This window comes from Equus caballus, chromosome 19 (genome assembly GCF_041296265.1).
Source record: "Equus caballus isolate H_3958 breed thoroughbred chromosome 19, TB-T2T, whole genome shotgun sequence".
NCBI lineage: Eukaryota > Metazoa > Chordata > Mammalia > Perissodactyla > Equidae > Equus > Equus caballus.
The window spans coordinates 47,699,623-47,721,780 of NC_091702.1; the positions used below are offsets into that span (position 1 = coordinate 47,699,623).

Genomic DNA, 22,158 nt, shown 5'->3' on the forward strand with positions numbered 1-22,158 from the left:
TTCCTTGCCTTATAGCCACAGTTCCTAACTTCTGTGTATGTCGGGGGAGGGGGGAGTATTAGGAGATGAGGAATAGCAATAAGCCTCTATGGGAATCTGATGAAAATCACAGACCAGCCATAGATCCTCTCCACAGAAAAATGCATACATGAGGATACATATCAAATACTGTATAATTGCAAGGGATTCACAAGCCCCTGAAGCTGATCAATGCCTACAGCATATAAGATAACTATAAGGGACAGAAATGTACTCAAAATATCTGTATCTTTACTTAATGATAAGCATAAATTTATAATCAATAAGTCTATCAAAACTATTCTGATCTTATTTACATTTCTAATTATTCTACTGATAAAATTAATAAATTCCACCTTTTTATTACTTATTTTATTAAACAGTGTTTTATTTACCTTCAAACAAGTTTTTTTTAAAGTATAAAGTGTTTGAGTTTCAAAGGGTTATGCCTAGTTCTAGAATTATAGAATCTGCTGAATAATTTCATGTTCATGCTTTCTATATGCTTCCAAATATCAAATGTATTCTTTTCTAAGGTGCTACGATTCCAGGCTAAATACAGTTGTTTCCCCTTATCTGGCAGATACATTCCTAGACCCCTAGTGGATGCCTGAAACCTCAGACAGTACCAAACCTTATACATACTATGTTTTTATCCATACACACATACCACTGTGATATAGTTTAATTTATAAATTAGGCACAGTACGAGATTAACAACAATAATAATAATATAGAACAATTATAACAACATACTATAATAAAAATTACTGTAGATCTTAGCAACCTCAGCATACGATTTTTTTCCTCCGCTAATTAAGTCCAGAACTTTCACCTTTTCCCTTAAAGCAAACACTTTATGGCTTCTCTTTGACATATCTGAATTGCCAGCATCACCACTCCTGTGCTTTGGGGCCATTGCTAAGTAAAATAAGGGTTACCTAAACACTGCTATCCTGCGACAGTCAATCTCATAATCACGAGGGCTACTAAGTGACTAATAAGCGGGTAGCATACACAGCATGTATACGCAGGACAAAGGGATGATTCACGTCCCAGGCAGGATGCAGTTGGACAGGGTGAGATTTCATCATGCTACTCAGAAATGCACACAATTTAAAACTTACAAATTCTTTATTTCTAGAATTTTCCAATTAATATTTTCAGGCCATGGTTGAGTGCAGGTAACTAAAACTGAGGAAAGTGAAATCTCTGATAAAGAGGGACTACTGTAGCTTCTTTCTTTTGGTTATCCTTGGTTTGGAAACCTCATCACCAGTTTTACCACTCACTTATTCTCTCTGGATATCCTTCATCTATGTTATTTTCTTCATGTTTATAGTACAATTACTTATATTACATGAAGAGTAGAAAAACATTTCGTATTTTGTACTTAATACTTTTTCTGTCAATGTTGATCACTTTTCTGACTATTTTGGCTGTAGCATCACATAATGTCAATATCTTCATAAAAGAATCCAAAGTTACTATCATTTACTTCCTGGGATTTAAACTAATTCAAGTAACTCCAAAACCCACACCCTTACCCATATACTACACTGATCAGACTACATTAACTGTAAATACAATTTCAATTCTATTTTTCATTTGTGTACTTTCCAATATTTGCTCACACCAAAGTTTAATAACCACCCTTTTGGGAGTGGCGCCACTTGATGCCTCAGACAGTCTTCCTGTTGTCACTGCCCATAAGCTCATCATTTCATGACAGCAAAAAGTGGTGTCATTTACAAACTTACGGATTTCAATATTTATTCCTTTATCTAGATATAAATTGTGAAACTAGCACTAGCCCAAATCCAAAATTTATTCTAGTGGATCCCCTTCCTCAAACTCTTCTATGAAGTGAAGCATTTGCTGCTAAGCATTTAGCTTATCAAGTATAGAACATCCCATGTCTTCCCTACCACATGCCAGTCTATCTTTTGATAGGTTTTATTGCCGAGCCCTGATAAGTGCTTTCTGAAAGTCTAAGTAAATTACATTCATTGGCATTCCTCATATACACATGACTATAACCCTTCGAGAATAATGGTAACTACTACTTATTGTCTACCATGCACCAAATACTGTGCTAAATTGTTTACGCTATGTTATTTAATCCTTAAAAACTCTGAAATGTACATATTATTATTACCATTTATATATAAGAAAACTGAGGTTGAGAGCTTAGAGAATGTTTCCAAAGTTACATTAGATATATAGGTGGTGGAGGCCAGAATACACGTCCAGGTTTTTCCAAAGCCTCAGCATAGTGGACCAGCGTAATTAGCTCTGTACATAAAGATAGAATTTTACTTTCTCCCACATTACAGTGACTTCAGTGTTTGTGATAAATTAGGTCCATCTGCCCTGGATGAAAGTCAGATTTCCTATTCTACAGTTTCTATCCCTCACTCTGAGTCCTTAAGAGTGAGGATCATATGGAAAATGAACCTATCCTCAAGGATAATGACTGGTTTTATTTAAATAAATCTAGCAAGAGTCTCTCTGCTTCAAGAAGAATAAAACTAACGGCTGAAAACCTTCCTAATGTCTTCCACAGGACTAAGAGTGTATTCAAACATCTGGGTTTATTGTGGTTATTATTGTTGTTGTTTTGCTTATTTTTCATTCTTGTAGCTGGATCATCTGATTCTCTGACTCTGAAGACACAATTCCAGCATTTTGAGAACTTCCACAAATGAAAGGTTTTTAAGTACCTGCAAAGAGTTTTTCAAAGGCTATTTTTTATTCACTGAATTTGGGGTTCACGCCCTTAAAAAGAGAATATCTATATCCAAGTTATATGAAAATATATTCTTGAGAAAATTTTTATAATCCTAAACTTTGTGATTTGAAAAATTAATTCTAAGACTACTGCATACCTGAGAAAGAAGAGGAAAGGAGAGAGGAGATACTGTTTGAGAGAAAGGCATGGAGAAACCAGACAAAAACTATATCATACTTTTGGAAAATGGGACTGACAAAGGAGAGAATCTGCACAGCCAGCACTAGCTGTCCCACTGTGGGGAGCCTTGGACAACAGAGTATGATAAAGAAGAATAAACCAGAGACACTGTTGAAGGTCTTCTGCAAATACCTCCTCCATTTATTCTACCAACTAGATATTAATTTTGCTTAATAAAACCCTTTTATAAAATATAAATATATCCTTGGAGAGTTTGACCTATTGGTTCTTCATACCTTTACTGTGAGTTACTACCATCAGATTGCCTACAACATAAGTAAACTTTTGGAGAATGTGAGTTTTAACTGGGTGTTTTAATTGAGACATGGAACACTCCAGAGTAAAAACCACAGAGGTCTCTGGACAGTCTAAGGGCAGCGTGACTGAGGAAGATGGAATGATGAGACACTAAGGAAGGACAGGGTTGGGGGAAGGAAGTGAAAAACTACCTACTTCACAATTTTGCCACAGAAAAATAAGAGGTTATGATTCAATGACCTCAAAGTTTCCTTTCCGCTCTATAGTTGTATGACGGCTATTATGCAAAGAATGAATGTTTTACATACCAAATCATAATATGCTATATTTTTCCTCCTGGAATCAACAGCATCCAATTATCAAAGCAAAAGAGCTCCCTTTTCCACCTCAACAACATAAAAAAGAAAAATTTATCAAAACTACTTCCAGAGGACAAGCAAAAGGAAATCAAAAGAAATCATAGGGGAGTAAATATCTTTCTAATAAAGAAATTAATAACACACCCTCCAAAACTTTAATAATCAGTATCAGATAACTGAAAGAACGAAATCAGAGGTCCAAAGGAGATACAGATTATGAGAATGGTTCAAAATTTCTCCCAAGGTACACATTAAATAAGAACCCTCATCAGCCAGACACAGAAAAAGAGAAAAAAAGAGAGACTATTTCCCCATGAGCCTCAAGGCATTCCCTTCCCCCTGTGTAGTAGTTTTGTACTTTGCTCTCTTCCATTTGCCACTTTATTTTTCTTTCCACTTCTGCATCATCCACCAGTCACATCTGTCTCCAGAGTCACCCCTGCAGACCTGGTCCACAAAGTTTCCCCTTTTGCCCGCTCGTCTCACTTATATCTCTCTGCCCAGGGTTTACCCACATCTGCTCGACTCCGGCTCCTTCCACTGACCCCAAGGACTCCAGGGAGGGCAGCGGCTCGCGCTGGGCACCCCATTCTCCCGCAGAGTAAGGGGGTCTGTGGGAACACAACTTGGAGAGGTTTGCGCCTCCACACACCCCCGTACCCAGAGCTCCCCGTTTTCCCCGGGGTCATCCTCACTCACAGCGCACAGTGTGGAAGGCGCAGCGCGGATGTTTCTCGAAACTCTCGCCTAACTTGAGGACCCGCTCGCGTCTGTCATTGTGCGAGCGTCCCGCTGCTCCATTCATCATCCTCGGGCTCCGACTTTACCTCTGCTCGCGGCGCTCGCTAACATCTGCCACCTCAGCCCGAATCAGCTGCACTTGTTGCGGCCGGCGCAGCCACCTCAGACTCCGCCCCGCGCCCGACGCGCCCCGCCCCATAGGGCGTGTCTTGCATGCTGATTGGTTGCCTGGCGAGGGGCGCCCCGCCCCTTGGCTCGGAGGATCCTGGTCCCGCCTCCAGGCTTCTTGCGGTGTTGCGACGCAGGGCGCCCCGGGAAGCCGCGCGAGTGAGGTACGTGGTGGGAGCGGGGTCCTTTGCTGGAGGAACGGCAGGCGAGGATGAGGTAACCGTCCCAAGGTGGCGGCTGGGGAAGGAGAGAGCCCCAGCACCCCAGGCTTCTGGGCCAACAGACCCAGCGCGTAGGGACTCTTCAGGGGAGACTCGGCCTGCTCCACGCTCTTTTATGTGGAGGTCTGGTGTGGAAACTGAGGCCCGGGGGGCGGGGCGGAGTCTGGGCACAAGGCCGGGCGTCTTGCCCCAGGCGTGGTAACGCCACCGTAGCTTGGTCTAGAATCCGGAGTAGAGAGTCCGCGGCCTCAGAGGCTCGGTGCCTGGCCCTGCCTGGCGGCGACGCCGTTACCTCGGCAATCGTTTTCTGACCTTCTGTCCCAGAGGAAGTTCCCGGTGGTGTTAGGACCGGCACAGGGGACGTGGAGGGAGAGGGAAAAAGCTTGGGAATTAGGAACTGCGCATGTTTAGGATCGGTTGCAACTCGATTGCATCGGTCGGCCTGCTTTCATTGATTTCCTCCACAGTGATCGGTGGAGGCAGTGACGGCGCGGCCGGCGAGACGCGGTTCCCAGAGGATCCAGGCCCGAGCTCCTGCTCTGGCTCAGAGTAAGAGCATAAATAGTTGAAAAATAATTGTTTTCTCTGTCGAAAGTTCGTGAGTTTAATGGGAAAGATGAGAGAAGCACGGTATTCGAGGAGAAGTACCTACGTGAAAGTTTACAAATCGTTGCCCTGTGAGGTGGTGGTCGTTCAGGGTAATTACATAATCAAACTCTACGCCTTCACTTCTGCATCAGCCAAATCTGCCCGTTTATTGTTCCAGGCGCGTAGATGCACGCGTCTTCCTCAGCCTGTCTGTCTGTCTAAATGCTACTCTCTTAAGGCGTGTAAGTGTGTTTCATGTGGGAAAGTGCTCAGGTTCTGGAGCCAAGAAATTTTGGGTTGGAACCCCAGCTTCGAACTCTACAGTGTGACTTTGTGCAAACCGAAGTTATGTGTGCTCCTCGCTAAAACTGGGGAAAAAATAATAGTACTTAGACCTTAGAGTCGTTGAGAGGGTTAAATGAGTTAATACATGAAAGCATTTAAAAGAATTTGCGGCATATAGTAAAAGTTGTCCAAAAGGTTGTTTTTATTGAGGCTTAACTCTGCTATCATACAATGTTTTAGGAGCATCCTTGGTGGCTGCGTTCTCTTCTAAATCGTGAATTACTCTAGGAGGTAGGAATTGCTATTTTCTTTACAGATAGGGAAACTTGTCTTCTGACTCTGTGGTCTGTATTATTATCGTCTGTATCATCTATTTGGCACTTATATATAATTATTTTACGTGCTTGTGTGTGTGTGTGTGTGTGTGTATACTTTTCTTTCCCACCCAGAAGATGAGCAGGGAATCTGTCCTGTATAAAATTTTTGTGACCCTTTCATCTAACATAGTGCCCTACACACATTTGGTGATAATAGTAACATTTCAGTGATGTTTTATTATGTTAACCAGAGAGCAAGAACAGTGTTTTAAGCCTGTTTTGCCTAAAAAAGACTTCCAATCAGAAGTCTGAGTTTCCATTTTGTGACAAGGAGAAAAGCACAGGGTCAAGAAATTATGTTCTGGAATGCCCAAAGTTTGTGCATTTATTCATTCTTCCAACATGTATTTAAGTACCTGCCACATGCCAGGTGCTAGTCTAGCCTCCGGGAACGTAGTGGGGAACCAGAGAGATAAGAAGGCAGCCACCAAGGATGGTATGAGTATTGCCCTCGTGAAGCTTACTTTCTATTGTGAATTTTCTCCAAACATAGATTAAAGTGAATTCTGTTGTACTAGCCCAGAAATAAATAAGTAGATTAATGAACTAAATAGATTCTAAAAATATATCCAAGTGACGTTTCAGACTGCTTCTGTTATATCTCTTCATGACAGGTTGCCTCAGGAATTTATGACAGCTATGTGCATTTGTTCTTTTTTCACCAATCTATGATGTCATCTAACTTAAAAAATTTAGATTTTGGGCTAGCCTGGTGGTGTGGTGATTAAGTTCGTGTGCTCTACTTGGTGGCCTGTGATTTGCTGGTTTGGATCCTGGACACGGACCCACACACCGCTATCAAGCCATGCTGTGGTGGTAACCCACATACGAAATAGAGCAAGATGGCAGAGATGTTAGCTCAGGGCCAGTTTTCCTCAACAACAATAAATAAATAAAATTTAGATTCCTTTCTTACACCATTCACAAAAATAACTTACATGTGTACTGAAGATATAAATAAAGATATAAGTAGATGAAGATAAGTAAAACAAAACTATAAAAACACTAGAAAAAATTAGGAGAATCTATGTTACCACTTAGGGTAGGTAGAACCCTTCTAAGCATGACACAAAATCAGAAGCCATAGGGATAAAGATTGTTATACTTGACTATATAAAAATTGTAAAACTATGGTAAAGACACCATAATCAAACTTAAAATAATAAATGGCAGACAAGGAGAAAGTGTTTACAGCAAATATAAAGGATAAAGGTTCATATCCATGTATGAAAAGCTTAAAGCTTCCACGAAAGAATAAGACAAGCCAGTAGAAAAATTGTTAACAGATATGAATAGAAAATATATAAGAGAAGAAATGGCCAGTGAACATGAAATGTACCTAACCTCCCTAGTAATCAGAGAAATACAAATTAAAACAAGATGCCATTTTTCATCTAACAGGTTAGCAAAAATGTAAATGAGAACATTATGTATTAGTTAAAGGCATAGTAAAATGAGCACCTGCATATGTTGTTGGTGGAAGTATAAGTTAGAACACCCATTTTGGAGAAAAATTTGGCATCTAATCAAAATTTTTTTGAGGAAGATTAGCCCTGAGCCAACTACTGCCAGTCCTCCTCTTTTTGCTTAGGAAGCCTGGCCCTGAGCTAGCATCTGTGCCTGTCTGCCTCTACTTTATATGTGGGATGCCTACCACAGCATGGTGTGCCAAGTGGTGCCATGTCCACACCCGGGATCCAAACTGGTGAACCCCGGGCCACTGAGAAGCAGAATGTGCAAACTTAACCGCTGTGCCACCGGGCCGGCCCCCACCTAATCAAAATTTTAAATATATGTGTCCTGCAACCCAGTCATCCAACTTCAAGGGAAATTCACCCTAAAAGTACTAGCATGAGTGCATAAAGATATGTACGTTGATATTCATTGCAGCATTGCTTGTAATAGCATACACTCTGAATAACTTCCAGTAGACAGGATGTTTAAATATACTTTGATGTACACTTACAAAGGAAGCATAACATAAGGCAGCCATTGGAAAGAATGAGATAACTCTATGTTTACTCTCTTAGAAAGTTGTATGCCTACTCTGTGCCAGGACTTGTTCTGGGCTTTCTTTAAAATATTTCCATGAAACTTTTTTTTTAATGTCTGCTGCCAGTCCTCCTCTTTTTGTTGAGAAATATTGGCCCTGAGCTAACATATGTGCCCATCTTCCTCTACTTTATATGTAGGACGCCTGCCACAGCATGGCTGGATAAGCCGTATGCAGGTCTGCGCCCAGATCCAAACCAGTGAACCCTGGGCCACCAAAGCGGAGCGTGTGAACGTAACTGGTTGGCCCTGGGCCAGCCCCCAGAAAACTTGTTTTTTCGTGATTTATATTTTACCTAATAAGGGATGATTTTTGTTTTAGGCCAAATCTTCAATATAAAGGATAGATTGTGGTGCCAGTTATGAAGAGTAATAGCTAAAAAAGTGAGTGAGAAGTAGGTTATTTGGGAATATGTTTTGTATTTTTACTGTTTTACTTGGGAGAGAATATAATGAACATTGTAATTAAAACCACAGACTTTGAAGTCAGACTGATCTGAGTTTGAATACTGACTCCACCACATGCTGGTGGAACCATGACAAATTTCTTCTTCAAGCTTTATTTTTCTTACCTGTTAAATGGAGATGACTGCAGACTCTACCTCACAGTCCTGTTAGGATTAAATAAGATAATGCACGTAAAAGCACTTAGCACAGTGCTTAGCTCATAGTAAACACTTAATATATGTTAGCTTTTATTAATTGTAATAAACATTATGCTTTTTTTAAATGATGATATCTTTGAGCTTTGAATGCCTTAAATTAAAACTTTTTATAAAGAAAAGTTTTAGAAACAAATTGAATTGGGATGTGGAATTTTTAAAAATTTTAACATAATTGATTTTATTCACTGTGCTGTTTATTAACAATCTTTGGTTATCTTATAATTACATAACATTTCTGAGTTGCATGTTGGGGATCCCCAAGATCAACTCTAGTTTCAGTGATTTGCTAGGAGGGCTCACAGTTTTCAGGATGTATAGTCATATTCATGGCTATGATTTATTACAGTGAAAGAATACAAAGCAAAATCAGCAAAGGGATGTCGCACATGGGGTGAAATCCAGAGGAAAGGAGGTGCAAACTTCCAAGGGTCCTCTCCCCATGGGATCACTTAAGACATACTTAATTCCTCCTGCAGTGAGTTATGACAACATCGAAGTGTTGTCCACCAGGGAAGTGCACTGGAGACTCAGTGACCAGAGTCTTTATTGGAAGATAGCCATGTAGTCATCCTCTGCTATTACGTACCAGAATTCCAAATTTTAGGAAGGAAAGCAGGTATTCAGCTATTCAGCTTAAACCACATTGTTTTTTTATTTTTTTTAAGATTTTAGTTTTTCCTTTTTCTCCCCAAAGCCCCTTGGTACATAGTTGTATATTCTTCGTTGTGGGCCCTTCTAGTTGTGGTATGTGGGACGCTGCCTCAGCGTGGTTTGATGAGCAGTGCCATGTCCGCGCCCAGGATTCGAACCAACGAAACACTGGGCCGCTTGCAGCGGAGCGCGCAAACTTAACCACTCAGCCACGGGGCCAGCCCCTTAAACCACATTGTTTTTACAAACAGTTTAAGCACAGTAAACCACTCTTATTAGAGAATGGTGGAAACCCTCCTGAAATCCAATTTCCTAGACACCAGCCAAGGGCCAGCCTTTGAAAGGATAGCAGTCTCGGGCTTGTGTTAGCTCTTTTCTGCACAGTTTCTCTTTTATGATAAAAGAAAATTCCTATTCTAGGATTGTTGTGCAGATTACAGAGTGAATGTGAAGCACCAAGCACAGTTCCTGACTCTTAGTGCACAATAAACAACACCCACAGTAGCTGTTATAGTAAGGTATAAGGGTCTCTAGCTCTTTTAGAGGTACACTAATTAGAAAAGCCAGAGTTTTCTATAAGGAAGAAATGGAAAAATCTATCCTTAACTTCTCAAACAAAGCAGGCAAAGCTAAGTTTTCATTTATGTTGAAACTATACTTCAGACATTACCTAGGGAGTGAATATTTTAGGGCCGTTTGACCTTTATTTTTCTGAATCTGTTAAAATATAGGTGATATGAGAAATGAAGCCAATAGGTACAGACCCAAGGATCTTATCTCTAGCTGCTGAAGTTGCAAAAAGTCCTGAGCAGAATGTCCCTGTTATATTGTTGAAGTTAAAAGGTAAGAAAATCTTTTTGTGATTGGCTAACACTGTTTAAGTAACAAAACAGTTCCATCATGGGTACAATTTTAGCATTTGTTTCTGATTTGTACAGAGAAGTCTTAGGATTGTGATAAAACAGTGATTCTTTTTCTTTTTTAATGAATTTTTAGTTATTATTCAACCTACAGAAATACAGATAGCTCTTGGATTTATTGAACAAAAATAAGTATATCTTATTTCCTTTTGCCTTAGAAATAATAAACAACACACCTTTAGGAAGCTCAGAGTTGAAGAAAATCAAACAAGATATATATTGTTATGACCTCATTCAATATTGCCTCTTGGTCCTCAGTCAAGATTGTTCTCGGATCCAGGGTGGTTGGACTACAATTTCCCAGCTTACACAGATATTAAGGTAAAATGAAGCAGTAAGTGAGCTTGTTCTTGAGGAATGTAGTAGTAGATTCTTACTTTCAACATTTGCTCCTTTTTATTCATCTGCCTAACAAGCAGTGGCAGCATCCTGTGGTAGGTTTATGGTTGTACTTTTCCTTCATACTAAATATTATTATTCATAACTTTGTATTTGTGAATATTTCACTGTCTAAAATTTTACTCCATAAGCTCTATGAAGATAGTGATCATGTCTTTGCTCACTACGAAATCCCAAGTACCTAACAGACTCTTTATTGACTAAGGAATATATGAAGAAATGAAGATATTAAGATAGAAATGAAGATATCATACAAGGCAGAATGAAATAGGTGCTGAAATGAAAAGCGTAGCAAAGTACTATAGGAGAACAGAAACAGTTTGTTTCATTTTGTATTGGTTTAGCTATCTCAACTATATATATATATCTCAACTATATATATATATAAAATTTAGAAGTAGCATTTACTGATCTACTGCTGTGGTAGAAATTAAGAGAAAAGAGATCAGAATCTTTTTTTTAAAGGAGGCAATAAAATAAACCAGATGTTCTCAGTGTCTAAGCCACTTCCTAATTAAGTAACAGAAAGCGTGCATTATTAATTAGATCTTAGCTTTCAAAACTACTTACTCCTGATAAAGGCCAGATTCAAGGTATACAGTAGAAAAAACAACAAATGTACATAATATTCTTTTTTATACTTTAATTTTCAAGATTATTTTACCTTAAGTAAATAAAATCTTGTGTCTTTGTTTTGATTAAATATGTTAGCTCTTGAAAATATTGCTTGAGATAAGGTCTCGGGGGGTGGAATCCAAGTCTTAAGAAATCCCCGTGATTGTGAATGCACAAAAAACATTTCATTTATTAATGATCTCAATCAAAATAAGTACTCTTGGGGCTGGCCCTGTGGCCTAGTGATTAAGTTTGGTGCTCTCCACTTCAGTGGCCCAGGTTCAGTTCCCAGGTGCAGACCTACACCACTTGTTGATGGCCATGCTGTGGCAGCAAACCACATACAGAATAGAGGAAGATTGGCACAGATGTTAGCTCAGGGTGAATCTTCCTCAGCAAAAAAAAAAATAGGTACTCTTAAATAGTTAACTTTAGGAACCAAAGAGAAAAGAGAAACTAATAAATGTGAGCATTAGTCCATTAACTTTAGGAATTGATGTGAAAAAAAAAAACCAAAACGTGATACACTGAGCATTAGCCAGTTAAATTTTTAGCATACTCAGTAGGTAGTTACTATTGCTTATCAGTGTCTGCACATTTTGTGAGAAGCCTCAAACAGCAGTACTTACTTATTAGAGTATACACATAGAGACCATTCTTGGATTGGAGCCTTTTTATGGTATTAGTCTACATAAATACCTTTTGTTATTGAGACTTCTGAATTACTCATTTTATTTCCAGAGAGTGACTTTTATTTGCAGTTTCAAGAGGGTCCATTTCTCTAAATGACTTTCTCTTCTTGTAAAGTGTTCCTCCTAGAGTTAGATTTTTGCTCTTTCTCCTTCTGATATAAGGAATATGCAGTCAGATACTTTGTAGATTTTAGGAAAGTAGATTTATTGGAAAGTAGAATTGATATAAAATTAGAATGTTTGATTTCCTAATCTGTCCCTTGCAGACTAATGCTACCCTGGGTATTTTTCAGCTATCAGATGTCTCAAATGTATCAGTTAACACAAATGAATTATGGGCTCAAGATATCGTATTGCTTTTAGAGTGTAGCTCATTCACTGAAAACTTGCCTCATTTTTCTTTATTATGAGCCAAGTGTATTTTGTTTCCTGAAGGGTTGACAAATAGGTTGTTAGGACATATGAGTCCTGGTAAAGCCCACACCACTGTTTACTTTTCTGGAAAGTTGTTATACTAATTTTCCAGCAGAAGTTCTTATTGTCTTGGGAACAAAAGAAAGATACTAAAAGTTCTCATTAAAGGTACAGTGTCTGTAGAAGCTTTAGCATTCAACTGAAATTTATAATTAACACAAACTGAGTCACAAACTTGTGCTCTTATTTCAGCCATTGCTGTGTGGGCTTGGAGCCAGGAGAAGATGCAGAGGAATTTTACAGTGAATTACTTCCCTCAGCTGCAGAAAATTTTCTGGTTTTGGGGAGGCGATTGCAAACCTGCTTCATCAATGCAGCTAAGGTATATGTGTTTCATTAGTGTTTTTTAGCCAAAACAGTTTAATTCTTGAGAAGATGTTCCATATTTTTTTCAAATGTTGCAGTATTTGGCTGAATGTACAATTAGAGTAGTGGATTCAAACATTTTTAAAGTTGCAACTCCCCTCCTCCCAAAAAAATCTCTGGTTTTGAAAATTTTAAAGTGCTGGCTGAAGCATACTGTATGACATTTTGAAGGATTTGCCTTACTACTCAACTTTGAGGTGCACTCACAGACATTTATTTTCATAGCATCTTCCTAAAACATACCTTTTACTTAAATGAACAGTCAAGTATTGTTCTCTAGGCCCAAGGCTTTTCCCGCTAGCTCCAGTGGTGAAGAATAAAGGTGAACTTTCTGTTTGATCTTTTAAATCTTCTCTAACCAAAATATTTCAACTCAAACGTAAGGGTCATTTCAATACAACAATATTTCTTGGGTGAATTGTGTTACATGCTGCATATACTCTTTCTTTTTTGGACACATGGGTTGTTTAGAAGTATGATGTTTAATTTCCAAATGTTTGAGGATTCTCTTCATGTTTTATTAGGGATTTCTAATTTAATTCTATCGTGGTGAGGTAGCATACTCAGTATCATTTCAATCCTTTGAAATATTTTCAGACTTGTTTTATGGCCCTCTGTGTGTTTTATCTTGGTGAATGTTTCACTACAAGCAGTCCTTGCTTTGTGCAGTGCTGTCTTAACTGAAACTCACACATATCAGAACCATGTAAAGGTTTTGATATGCACAAGTTTCATTTAACATGGTACCATGCAAAAGCAAGGTCTCTGTATACTTGAATGTGAAGTCTGCAGTTGTGTATAACTAAGTCACCATGGGATGTTCAGTTCCATTTGAGATGCTTTGAGTATATAAGGAATAGACACAGTCTTGCACTTAAAGAACTCCCAGGCTAATAAAGTAGACAGCAGTTTTAGCTGCTTCTTATAGAAAACTGACAGATGTATTTTTAATTCAAAAAAACATTAAATAAAAAAATTATGAGTGAAATTGAATGAGATGTACAATAATATGGACAGCATAGTGGTTTGGATATAAGAGGCATTGTTGGCAGAGAATTTAAGTGGTGGAGTATATGCTTTCTGTGTAATAGGTCACAAATTCTACTTGTAGCATTTCCAGTCGCATTTTGAGGGATGCTAGCACTAAATAAATATTTGTATATTTGCTAGATTTAATTTAATTCAGGTCAGTTAAAGTGGCATGAACTATGGAAATTGCGTTGGACTTGATTTCTTCTTCAGGCTCTGCTGCAGACTTACTCTGGGTTCTTAGGCAAATCACTTGATTTCATTCTACCTCAGTTTCTTCCTTTGTAAAGTGATTTCTATCTCATGAATAGCTCAGACCATTATGAAAGCTTTGCATTTTCTTCAAAGTGCTTTAATATTCCTCCTTTAAGGGCAATAATGTATTCTTTCTGTTTAAATACTTTAGTACTTTTCATAATACTTTCCTATTCTTTATAATGGGGTTTGTATAGAGATAAAAAATTCTTTAGTACATACGTCAAGAGAAATAAATCATCTATAGAAAAAGAGGGCCATTTGATCACAGGGCAAAGTTAAAATGGGATAAAAAGGAGACAACAAGAAAACTGAATTTATTTAATAGTTCTGTCTACCTAGGTGATTCCCAATCAATTTTTTTTTTTTAATTAGCCAGCATATAGGTAGTAGATCACATAGCGGGACATACACAGGATGGTCTGGCCTAAACTGCAAACTGGTTAAAATATACACACACGTATACATATATACACATACATATGTATGTATACACATACATATGTATGTATGCACATACATATATATATGTTTTATATATAAGAATAGAAAAACACCATGCCACAACTAGAAGGACCCACAACTAAAAAAATGTACAACTATATACTGGGGAGATTTGGGGAGAAAAAGCAGGGGGGAAAAAAGATTGGCAACAGTTGTTAGCTCAGGTGCCAATCTTTAAAAAAAAAAAAAAAGAATAGAAAATCACCTATGCAAGAATTTTGAAGTGATTTAAGGGTGAATTTTATTAATCAGTCTTGGGAGCTATGAATTTATGGGTGACATTATCTAGTGAGTTTTTAAGGAAAGTAGGAAGTATAGGAGCCCAGCACTTTCCTTTGAGATTGACAGTAATGAGGATTATCATGCCCTTTCTGCTGTGTCTTTTGGTGAAACTGGCAAAGGCAGTTTATTGGACTAAAAAGATTCTTGATCTAATGTGACAATTCTGTTTTTTGTTTTTGATTATTATATTTAAGTTAGCACATGTCTATTTAGGCACCTATCTAAATCTATGCTAGAATAATAGAAAATACATTCATTGTTGTGGAGAATAATCATAGTGATCATAATGTTTTTGCTGTTGCCATCGTTACTTTTGTGCTACAGTACAAACATTCAGGACATGGATAAGATTAGTGGCCTTTATACAACTTTTTGCTTAAGTTTCATGGCCAGTAAATGACAGAATGTGAATGGAATCTGTTTCTTATTTCTCATTGTGGTACGTACCCTAATCTAGAATAATTTCTCACCCTACTTTCCAGAAAGGAGGAAGCAGAAAAAATTGTCATTTATTTATTGAATAAATACTTATTGAACATTTACTGTGTGTCAGAGCTGTTTTAGACACTGAGTGTATGGTGGAGAGCTAAATGACATGGCCTTTTAGGTCTCATGGAGTCATGGAGTAGAAGCTGCAACGGCAGTGCACTAATAGTAGTGCTTTACATACTGATACCTACTTTTCCATAATGCAGTGATTTTCAACCCTGGCTGCATAACCAAATCACCCACCTAACTTTGTAAAAATACGCATGTCCAGACTTTAACTTTGGAGATTCAGAGTCCTTATGTTTGGACTAAAGCCTGTGCATGGGTATTTTAGAAAAAGCTTCTCAGGTGATTCTGATGCATAGCCAGTGTTGAGAAATGCTAGTGCATCAGCTCGTAGGTCTTATACTACTTATATTGTCTCATTTGACCTCTGGATAACAACCATTTCTAATAAGTAGAGTATTACTAGCCTATAACGACACATTAATTTTTTATAAATTAAGAAACTGAAGGCTACAAGATCATGCACCTCATAAGTAGCTAAATTAGATCCAGAAACCAGGTCCTCTGACTCCCCAGAGAGAAGTCTCTTTTTTTTCAATCAAACAATTACAGAAAAGTAAATTGAATTTTTGTGTGTGTGAAGGGTGAAGAAAAAGATGAATTACTACACTTTTTCCAAATTGTGACTGATTCTCTCTTCTGGCTTTTGGGAGACCATGTTCAACTCATCCAAAGTGGTAAGAGATAAGATTTTTAATGTAACTGATAGTCATTGTAGAGTCACTTCTAACAGTTTCATCTTTTTTCCTAAAAATAAATACCTTCTTAACTATACAGATAACCATAGTTAAATGAAACCACCTTGAAATAACCCCCCAAACTAAAAAATAAAAGCCCATTTGGATGTTCTAGCTTTAAATAGCCAACATTGGCAGTGTGAATATTATTTTTAGAGGAAAATTGCTAAGATATAACTTTCTCCTTAGCTTTTTCTATTTAGCAAATCCAAGATAATAGTTGATAATTTTAACAATTTAGTCTATGGAAAAAAATTTTTAAGTTTCAACGATTAAAGTTGTATTTTAGACTTAGTGTGAGAGAAATCTCTATGTACAGAGTAGATATGATTTAACTCCTAGTGTAAGTATTCATGTAAGAGTAAGCTTTTATATAATGACATCTTACTGAACTTAAAAGTGATTTTTTGGGTATTTCTACACTTAGATTGAGAAGTATAAATATATGTTAGTTTTATATTATGTTTTTTTAAGACTCATAAAGTAATCCTTAATGATAATCATGGCAACATTCCTATCCTCTTTAAAGATTTAATCTAACATAAATGTAACTATATAAGAACAATATAAGAACAGTGTTTGATTTTTTTTTAGAAAATAAAAGTTGAACTGAATTTTTATTTTTTACTTAATTTTTTTCTCTCAGGATTATGCATGCACATAAAGAGTCAAATAGTTCTGTAAGGATTGTTTTTAACAAACCACAATCCCTGGCTGCCTCACTCCATTTCCCATTTTCCAAAGGCAGCTACTTTCAATTAGGACAACTAATACTTTTGGCAACTATATCCATATAGAGCTAAGTAACATGCTTAGATACTTCCCTTTTCTTTTTAAGCATTGTCTATTCATTTCCCATTATGGGACAAATATTATAAAGTTCCCAATTTAAAGAACTATTTTACAAAAAATATGAAGTACTTAGTCTCACTGTAGTGGAATGTAAAAGGCCTAGTAAAGAGAGAGACAGCAAGAGAGAGAATACTTGAATAATTTAAAAAATAAGTCATATTCCTTTTTGAAAATAGTAACTATATCAAATGACAATGTTCCTCAGGTCAATCTGAGATTTAAAATGTCAATAAAGTAGATATTAAAACTAAGTTAAACAATTTTAAAATCCATATGCAAAAAATAAATGGGTACAAAATTGGGTTCTCCAACAACCTTTTCTCTAAAAGAATTAGCTCCTTGGAGAAATCTTGAATACCAGATATGAGGGAAGCAATCAAAGTCTATTAGGATTCTGTGAAAAGGACTCAAAAGGCAACATAAGGAGGCTTCTTCCAGCCAAAACTGGGAAGCTGGAACAGTAATAAAGATAATAAATATAGTGGATTGAAACATCTCAAATATAGTGAGACTCTTAAAAAATTATCATTATAGTCCGCTAGAGAACCACTTCATTTTGAAAACTGGTAAATGAAGGATCCAGCATTTATCCTCTCTTTTCTTACATATTGATGAGGAGAAATTTCTCTTTATAAAAATATTCCAACTAGTATGTGAAAAAGGTATGATAAAATAGTTACATTTTGCAACCCTTAGTGAATGAATTAACAGATTTAGGAATTAATCATCCAGCACTGTCAACATATCAAAAAGAGAGACAACCAGATGTTAAGTGCCTCCTAATGGCTCATCATAACCTCACATATGAAATTTATGTGCCAAAAATTCAGACCCAAGCCATTTTGATCCTCTAGCTCCAACTGCCAATTTATAAAAGGTCAGAGAAACATATTAAATTACACTCCAGGAATGCAGTTAGCAAAACGAGACTGTGGGAAGCTTATAGGACAATTGACGTAGTTTCGTCAACAGATAAATTGCAAGAGGGAAAAAAAAAGTAGAAGAGGAATCCATAGATTAAAAGAAATTTGAAAGCTAACCAATTACACTGTGTGAGTCGTATTTGGATCTTGACTCAAAACTAACTTTTGAAAATTCTCAGAACAGTTGGAAATTGGAACATGTACTGGATATTTGATAAAATTAAGGAATCATGATTATTTAGGTTAGATATTGGTTATGTTTTATTTTTCAATTATTCATACCTTTTGGGAATATATATTGAAATATTTGCGGGTAAAATGACTTGATGTCTTGGATTTGCCTCAAAATAAAATAGGCACGAAGTGGATGGAATAGGTGAAACAAAATTGGCTATAAAAGTTGATCGTTGTTAAAGTTGAATGACTGGTACATACAGAGTCATTATACTCTTCTCTCTGCTCTTATGTAGGTTTGAAATTTTTACTATAAAAAGTTTAAACAAAGAAATGGGTAAAAGTCTCAGTTCTTATTTGGAGAACCACATAATTATCTGACTACACTTGAAAAATAGAATAGGGCTCCAAAAATAAATTATATAATAATACAAGACAAAGAGTATAAAAATAAAATGGAATGACTATTTAATAAATTATTAATTTTTTCAATGTGGAAAAAAGATAAACTTATAAACACACTACTTATTACATGATTTCAGTGAATTCAAAGTTAATGAAATAGTTATTAATAAATGGAAATGGACAAAATGGAATAATATACTTATCCCAGCTACAGGAGAGAAGTTTTTAATATTGAGTTAATAAAAAATATGCCATAGAAATATTTAATAGTAGTTGAATTGGGTTTTTTTTGCAAGGAAGATTTGCCCTGAGCTAACATCTGTGCCAGTCTTTCTCTACTTTGTATGTGGGATGCCTCCACAGCATGGCTGATGAGTGGAGTAGGTCTGCACACGGGATCTGAACCCACAAACCTGGGGCTGCTGAAGCAGAGCACACGGAACTTTAACCACTTAGCTACGGGGCCAGCCCGTGGAATTGTTTTTGAAGTTGTTAAACATTTTAAAAGAATTGGTGTCTGGCAAAATACTGAAATATTGGACTATGTAGATAGAAATGAAGAACAATAGTTAGTATGTGAAAGAAATCAAATATGTTCCCTCAGGAGATAGAAAGAGGAGAATAGTGAAGTTGTTCTGTAGAAGCTAGGGTAGTGTTCATACAGCTGCCATGCCAGCATACCTGAGCCCACTTTAATTAAAATTCTGGTCAGTTAGCAGAGCAGGGAATAGAAACCGACATTTACTGGGAACCTGCTCTGTTCTAGGACACTGTGCAGTAGTAGCCTGTGACAGAGCTATTATTTATGGTTTTACAGATGAAGAAATGGATGTTCTGAGAGGTTAAGCAACTTGCATAAGCATCCAATGCCAAGTCTTTATAACTGGCTGCTCAGAGCCTAAAAATTATAAACCAGTGAAAACAAATGTTCTATAGTTAATGATTTCATTATTATTTAAGATATTAGCAAACATGATATATAGCAAGTTTTCTAAGGACGTAGGCCACTGATTACAGTCATCTGCACCATTTCCATTCCTTTATATTCTCTCTTCTTCACAGGAAATTTGATTTTATTTACTAAATTCACTGCTAGAAAAAGAGTTTCAGATTTAGGATATGTTATATTTTATTTTTAATTTAAGGGGAGATTATAGATTTTCTTAGGTTGGTATTTGTGGATGCTTTCCATTTATAACTGTTTATAAAAATGGAATGCCTATTTATAGTTATTGAAACTGCCTATCTTAAAGTCATTTTTTTTGTGCATTGTATTTATAATAAAATCATTTATTGTAAAGTATACAAAGGCAGGAAGTTTAGCAGAAATTGTCATGCTTTGATTTGGGTTTGAAAGCACAAATGAATCCCAATTGTATCATCATAGAATCTTTGTTTTAATCTTTCTTTTTTTTCCTCTTCCTTTAGTACTACAAAGTGATCATTTCTTGCACTTACTGCAAACTGACAATGTTCAAATAGGATCTACAGTCATGACTATGCTACAGAGCATACTACAGATCAACAGGTGACTTGGTTTTACAAAATATAATTTTTAATTTTTGATCAGAAGCATTACCAATTTTATTCCAGTTTTGCTGACATCATCAATTGCATATGGTTGTATGTGACACTTACAAAGCTCTATTATTAACTTTGTCTTTAAGGGAAAAAAAGAATATAAAACACCACAAAAGACTGGAAATTTATTATCTGGTTCCTATCTTATCTGAGAGCTTAAGAAGATTTTAGACCAAATCTCAGGCTTAGAGAAGAAAAATTACTGTGACATCTCAAGAAAACCATTGGGATCACAGTAAAAAATGCTTAATCATATATTTATTTAGCAAACTCACTATCATGCCAGGTGCTGTAGAAGGGCATAAAAGTAGTAATAGGAAATTTCCCCAGGTTAAAATGGAAAGGCAGAGTACAAACAGTTGAAATAATTGATTTTTTCAGTTCAATATGGATTTATTAAGCATCTACTATATGCCAAGTATGTGTCTGTCACTCAGTTTACAAAGTTAAGATATAAACCTTGTCTTTAAATAGCGTAGCGTATAATGGAAGACAATGACACACGAACATAATTCTGTTATAGTATATTAACTTAGGATGTTAAAGGTGTGTGCAAGAGTACCTCAAACTTACAAGGAACACTTCCTGGAGAAGTTAACAGCTGAAATGAAACTTTAAGGATGAGAAATTAGCCAGGGAAGAAGGAGGCAGTATTTCTAGGGAGAGGTAACAACATGAACAAATGCACAGAGATAAGAAACAACATGCTGAGGGTGAAAAGTAGATACAATTTGTTGTTGCTAGTGTTTAAAGTTTGGTATGTGGAGGTGGCTAGCAAGGTTTGCAGAGACTTAGTTATGAAGAGTTTATGTGCTGTGTTAAGGAAACTAAGTCTTATCCCATAGGCATTGGGGGCCATTGAAAGATTTTTAAAGTGGATGAAAATGGTCAGATTACATTTCACTTATGTCACCCTGGTCACTGCATGGAGGAAAGATTTAAGGGGGACAAAACTCTAGACAAAGAAGGCAGTTAGAGGATGCTGGCAACCATAGTTATCCAAGTGAAGTAATAAAATCTTAGCCTTGGGCATTGGTTCCAGGAGAATGGATTTTATAAAATAGTGAATTAAAATCATCAGGACTTCAGTTCCACTTGTGATTGAGATAGAATAATAGAAATAGATTTACCCTACCACCTGAAAAAAATAAACACCAGGCAAAACATGAAACTGGACTTCAGTCAATGAAAGAACATGAGTCCTGAGAAAAAGGAATGAACAAGGTGAACCTAACAGTTTTCCTAACTTATAGCATTGAGAGAGTTTTCAAGCTGTGTTAGGGGTAACCTAGCGAGACTGAGTTGAAGAGATATTGCTGAGAGTCTGGGGAGAACAAATGGCAAGAGTTCACAAGATAGAATACCACAGAAGAAAGAGGTACACGCAGAACGCCAGAGATCTGCAGAGGGTCCCCTTCAAGTATTCAGTAGAGTACTCATCAACACATACATGTGAGGAAACCACCCAGACAGTAGTCCAAAGAATTAAAAGGAAGAGTACCGGAACCTCACACAGAGCCAAGAATACTGCCTGATTCCAACAGCCAAACTGGAAAGCCTCATGAATAGTGGCACATTGCGTATAGTATTCAGGAAGGTTTCTCCTTGGTAACGAGGGGATAATTAGCACTAAACTGAGCACTATTCTGGACCATCCAAACAAAATAAAAGCAAGACCTGAAAGGATCAAGTTATGTCTGAGTAACTTAACTGCATCTAGTTATTGAAACTGCCTACATCTTAAAGTCTTTGTTATAAAGTATACACAGGCAGGAAGTTTAGCAGAAATGGTCATGCTTTGATTTGGCTTTAAAAGGATGAGAAAATCCCACTTGTGCTATCAAAGAATCTTTGCTTTGATCTCTTTTTTCTCTTCCTTTAGTAATACAAAGTGATCATTTCTTGCAGTTACTACAAACTGACAGTGTTCAGATAGAATCTACAATCATAACTATGCTATAGAACATTCTGCAGATCGACTTGGTTTTACAAAATGTTGCTACTTTTGCTTAGAAGCATTATCAATTTGATACCAGTTTTG

General features: G+C 36.8%; 2 protein-coding genes across 10 annotated transcripts in view; one reads left to right on the forward strand and one right to left on the reverse strand.

Annotated features, from left to right (window-relative positions):
* EAF2 (ELL associated factor 2) overlaps nucleotides 1-5,398 on the reverse strand; it is a 41,002-nt gene extending 35,604 nt beyond the window's left edge. Inside the window, exon 1 of one of the 4 annotated variants that reach the window (XM_023623151.2) lies at nucleotides 4,434-5,398. In XM_023623151.2, coding sequence (XP_023478919.1) covers nucleotides 4,434-4,458 — 25 coding nt within the window. In that variant the 5' untranslated portion in view covers nucleotides 4,459-5,398. Of the gene's footprint in view, nucleotides 1-4,305 lie in introns of all 4 variants that reach the window. The other 3 variants (XM_070242407.1, XM_070242406.1, NM_001309227.2) reach the window with 3 other exon arrangements.
* Nucleotides 4,524-22,158, forward strand: part of IQCB1 (IQ motif containing B1) — a 45,399-nt gene continuing 27,764 nt past the window's right edge. Inside the window, exons 1-8 of one of the 6 annotated variants that reach the window (XM_023623670.2) lie at nucleotides 4,581-4,679; nucleotides 5,204-5,285; nucleotides 8,361-8,422; nucleotides 10,086-10,197; nucleotides 10,433-10,595; nucleotides 12,647-12,776; nucleotides 16,029-16,122; nucleotides 19,965-20,064. In XM_023623670.2, the coding sequence (XP_023479438.1) occupies nucleotides 10,098-10,197; nucleotides 10,433-10,595; nucleotides 12,647-12,776; nucleotides 16,029-16,122; nucleotides 19,965-20,064 (587 nt within the window). In that variant the 5' untranslated portion in view covers nucleotides 4,581-4,679; nucleotides 5,204-5,285; nucleotides 8,361-8,422; nucleotides 10,086-10,097. Of the gene's footprint in view, nucleotides 4,860-5,203; nucleotides 5,286-8,360; nucleotides 8,423-10,085; nucleotides 10,198-10,432; nucleotides 10,596-12,646; nucleotides 12,777-16,028; nucleotides 16,123-19,964; nucleotides 20,065-22,158 lie in introns of all 6 variants that reach the window. The other 5 variants (XM_023623667.2, XM_070243710.1, XM_005601942.4 and 2 more) reach the window with 5 other exon arrangements.